The sequence below is a fragment of the Pollicipes pollicipes genome, unplaced genomic scaffold, assembly GCF_011947565.3.
Source record: "Pollicipes pollicipes isolate AB1234 unplaced genomic scaffold, Ppol_2.1 Scaffold_7262;HRSCAF=8765_pilon_pilon_pilon, whole genome shotgun sequence".
Taxonomy (NCBI): Eukaryota; Metazoa; Arthropoda; class Thecostraca; order Pollicipedomorpha; family Pollicipedidae; genus Pollicipes; species Pollicipes pollicipes.
This window is the reverse complement of record NW_023597055.1, coordinates 24469732-24472567: the sequence shown is the minus strand read 5'-3', so window position 1 is coordinate 24472567 and position 2836 is coordinate 24469732. Positions and strand designations below refer to the sequence as shown.

General features: G+C 56.8%; 1 protein-coding gene across 1 annotated transcript; it reads left to right on the top strand.

The window, feature by feature from the left end:
• The first annotated feature begins 823 nt into the window (after positions 1-823).
• Positions 824-1701, top strand: LOC119113825 (lysozyme 2-like). Its single transcript, XM_037238056.1, has one exon. It carries the CDS (start codon positions 855-857, stop codon positions 1302-1304), a length of 450 nt encoding a protein of 149 aa, XP_037093951.1. The 5' UTR covers positions 824-854; the 3' UTR covers positions 1305-1701.
• The last annotated feature ends 1135 nt before the right edge of the window (positions 1702-2836 follow it).

Sequence of the window (2836 nt, the reverse complement as noted above, 5' to 3'; positions counted from 1 at the left end):
GAGAGAGAGAGAGAGAGAAGCAGAGAGTGGTAGAGAGGAATAGAGAGAGAGAAAGAGGCGAGAGCGAGAGAGACAAGAGCGAGAGAGAGCGAGAGAAAAGCAAAGAGAGCGAGAGAGAGAGAGAAAGAGAGAGAGAGAGAGGGAGAGAGAGAGAGAGAGAGAGAGAGAGAGAGAGAGAGAGAGAAGAGAGAGAGGAGAGAGAGAGGAGAGAGAGAGCCTACCCACGCCGTCACCCGCGGCTCGGGGCAGGGCTTGTGGGCGGGACCGTCGCATCCGGGTCAACTCGGCGGGCGAGCCACCTCACCCCACCGGTCCGGTTTGTGATATGAACACTCGCGGCGGGCCGCCCCTCGCATCGGCCCCCGGCCTGGGCCCAGGTCCAGGGTCGGCCACCCGTTCGCCGGCCGCCGCGGGCGAGTTCACGGTTTTCGGACCGTTCGCCCGTGTCTCTCCGCTTGCGGACCGGCAGCGAGGCGGCCGGGGCGGCACAAACCGTCCTGCACGGGCGCGCTGTTGCCGTTCCCGACGCCTGCGAACCGGTTCTGGACGACCCGGGTCGCCGCGAAGCGCTGCGCGACTCCCTCGATTGTCCGGAGGGAGGAGCGTGCGCGGGACGACGCACACTGCCAAGGTTAATTGACGGGGCCATTACCGCGAACGGCCGGCGCGCGCCGACACCCCCGCTAATCAGGCACGGCGCGCGCCCAGCTGCCCACACCCGGCGTCCGATTATCGAGTGACGCCGCGGTGCCGGCCCGACGTCACGGGCTCACACCGGGAAATCCTGTTCGCCACAAGAGCGTATTTATTCTGCGGCGGCTTCTGCCCGCCAGACCCTTGCGGTGTGGCTCAGCATGCAGACGTACTGTGTCGTGGCGGCGGTGTTGGTGGCGTTGGCCGGCCTGGCCTCCGGCCAGGAGTTGGTGAGCTCCACCTGCCTTGGCTGCATCTGCGAGGCCTCCACTGCCTGCAACACCACGCTGGGTTGCACGTCGGCCGGCTACTGCGGCCCCTTCCTCATCTCGCGGGCCTTCTTCCTCGACTCGGAGCTGCAGCAGGAGGCTAACTTCGCTTCGTACTCGTACGAGTCGTGCACCTCCGACCCGTTCTGCTCGGCGGCCGTCATCCGCAAGTACATGGCCAAGTACCCGCGCGACTGCGACGGTGACGGCCTCAGAACATGCTCCGACTACGCCATGGTGCACAAGACGGGCCCCAACAGCTGCGCCAACAACCAGGCGGCACTGAACAGCGAGTACTGGAAGCGGTTCCTGGCCTGCCTCAGCTTCTACCCCAACGCTTAGAGCCGAGCGTCCGAACGCGGAAAGGAGCCTGGACGAGGCGGAGAGAGCAGCAAAGACGTGGCAGGAAAACGGCCGGGGGCCAAGACGTCGGCACGACGTCGACACACAGCCGGTGGTAGGGAGAGCGGCACGCTAGAGCGACGGATCCGTGCGGCTCCGGTCCCCGAACGCTCTCCTGGGCCGGTGGACGAGTTCCGCTGTCGTTATCGTGCAATGTCTGCCGGGCAGACACGAACTTGTTGCAAAGAAACAGGGGCTGGACGATGTCGGCTCAGCTGCGGTTCACGCGATCATAGCATCCGGCATGCTCTGTGATTCTGTAAGCTGGTTTATTGATGTTTTAGACGAACCGACGGTAGATTGTTACATTGATATGAATAAATGTGCTGCACTCAGACCAGTGTGTCTTCCTTTCAAGTTGTTTTCTGCCAATTGACGCAACAGCTGTATTCAGAATAAAAAAGGCAGCAGATGCAAGAGGCCGGACGCTTTTCTATACCTTCTCTAGGAAACTTTCTCTGGTCACCATTAAGCAAAACACTTGAGATGTGACTGAAATAGAAAACCACTGTGGAATACAGCCATACTGGATTTCACTTGCGGTGCACGCTTCACTGCCGTTCCGGAGCAAAGGGAATGACATGGCCGAGAAAAGTCTTTAAACGTGTGTAAGAAAAACGGCGGTCAATATAAGGCAGCCTTTACTACACATGGCATTGCCATTTGCCGTGCAGGAAATGGTACTAGATATCATTCCATGCTCAGTTCATAAGATTAAAAATAAGTACTATGCATTACCGTGAATGATGTATTCACAAGATCAGTTAAGGAGTTTGTTACACCAAATTATCATGAACTGAATTGTGTTCATTGCTGTGGAAGAATATTGCCTGTTGGCAAAGGTGGGGAGATCAACTCCCCTCCTCAACTCAACTCCGGCGGTCATAACCCACAAGGCTGTCGGAGCCCTGAACAGACCGGGGTGTCTCGCTGGATGACCTTGAAGCCAGCCCAGACCTTGAGCAGATATCGCGGCCGCCTGCAGAGACCATCCAGCGGTTGTTTATGGAATCGTTTGACCTCCACGGCAATACCTGTTGGTAATTATCCCCTAACCTTTGGCAGCCCGCACGCAGCCACGGGTTGCTGTGGTAGGCAAACTGACAGCACGCCGCGAAGTGGTCACTGCTTTGAAAATGCAGCTTGAGAAATGTGTCTTGAGAAAGTAAAAGCACGGGAGAATATTAAAAAGTCAGAGACCACAAAATAGCTTCAAAGACTTCCTTTTGATAGACAAGGGTGAACCAAATGATCTTCGTTGGAGAGAAGTTTAGACCATGGATTGCAGAATGAGGTCGACTCCAATATGCAGGTGCACAGTATCTTTGCACTAGTACCTCGTCCAAACGAGGCTGTCTTATGATATACTGTCTACGATAATATGTCTCTCTCCGTATTTCTGTCAGTTTGCTTCCCGTCTCTAGCTTGCTGGCCCGTGTGCAGGTCAAAAAGATGGCAGGAAGAGCCTGCAA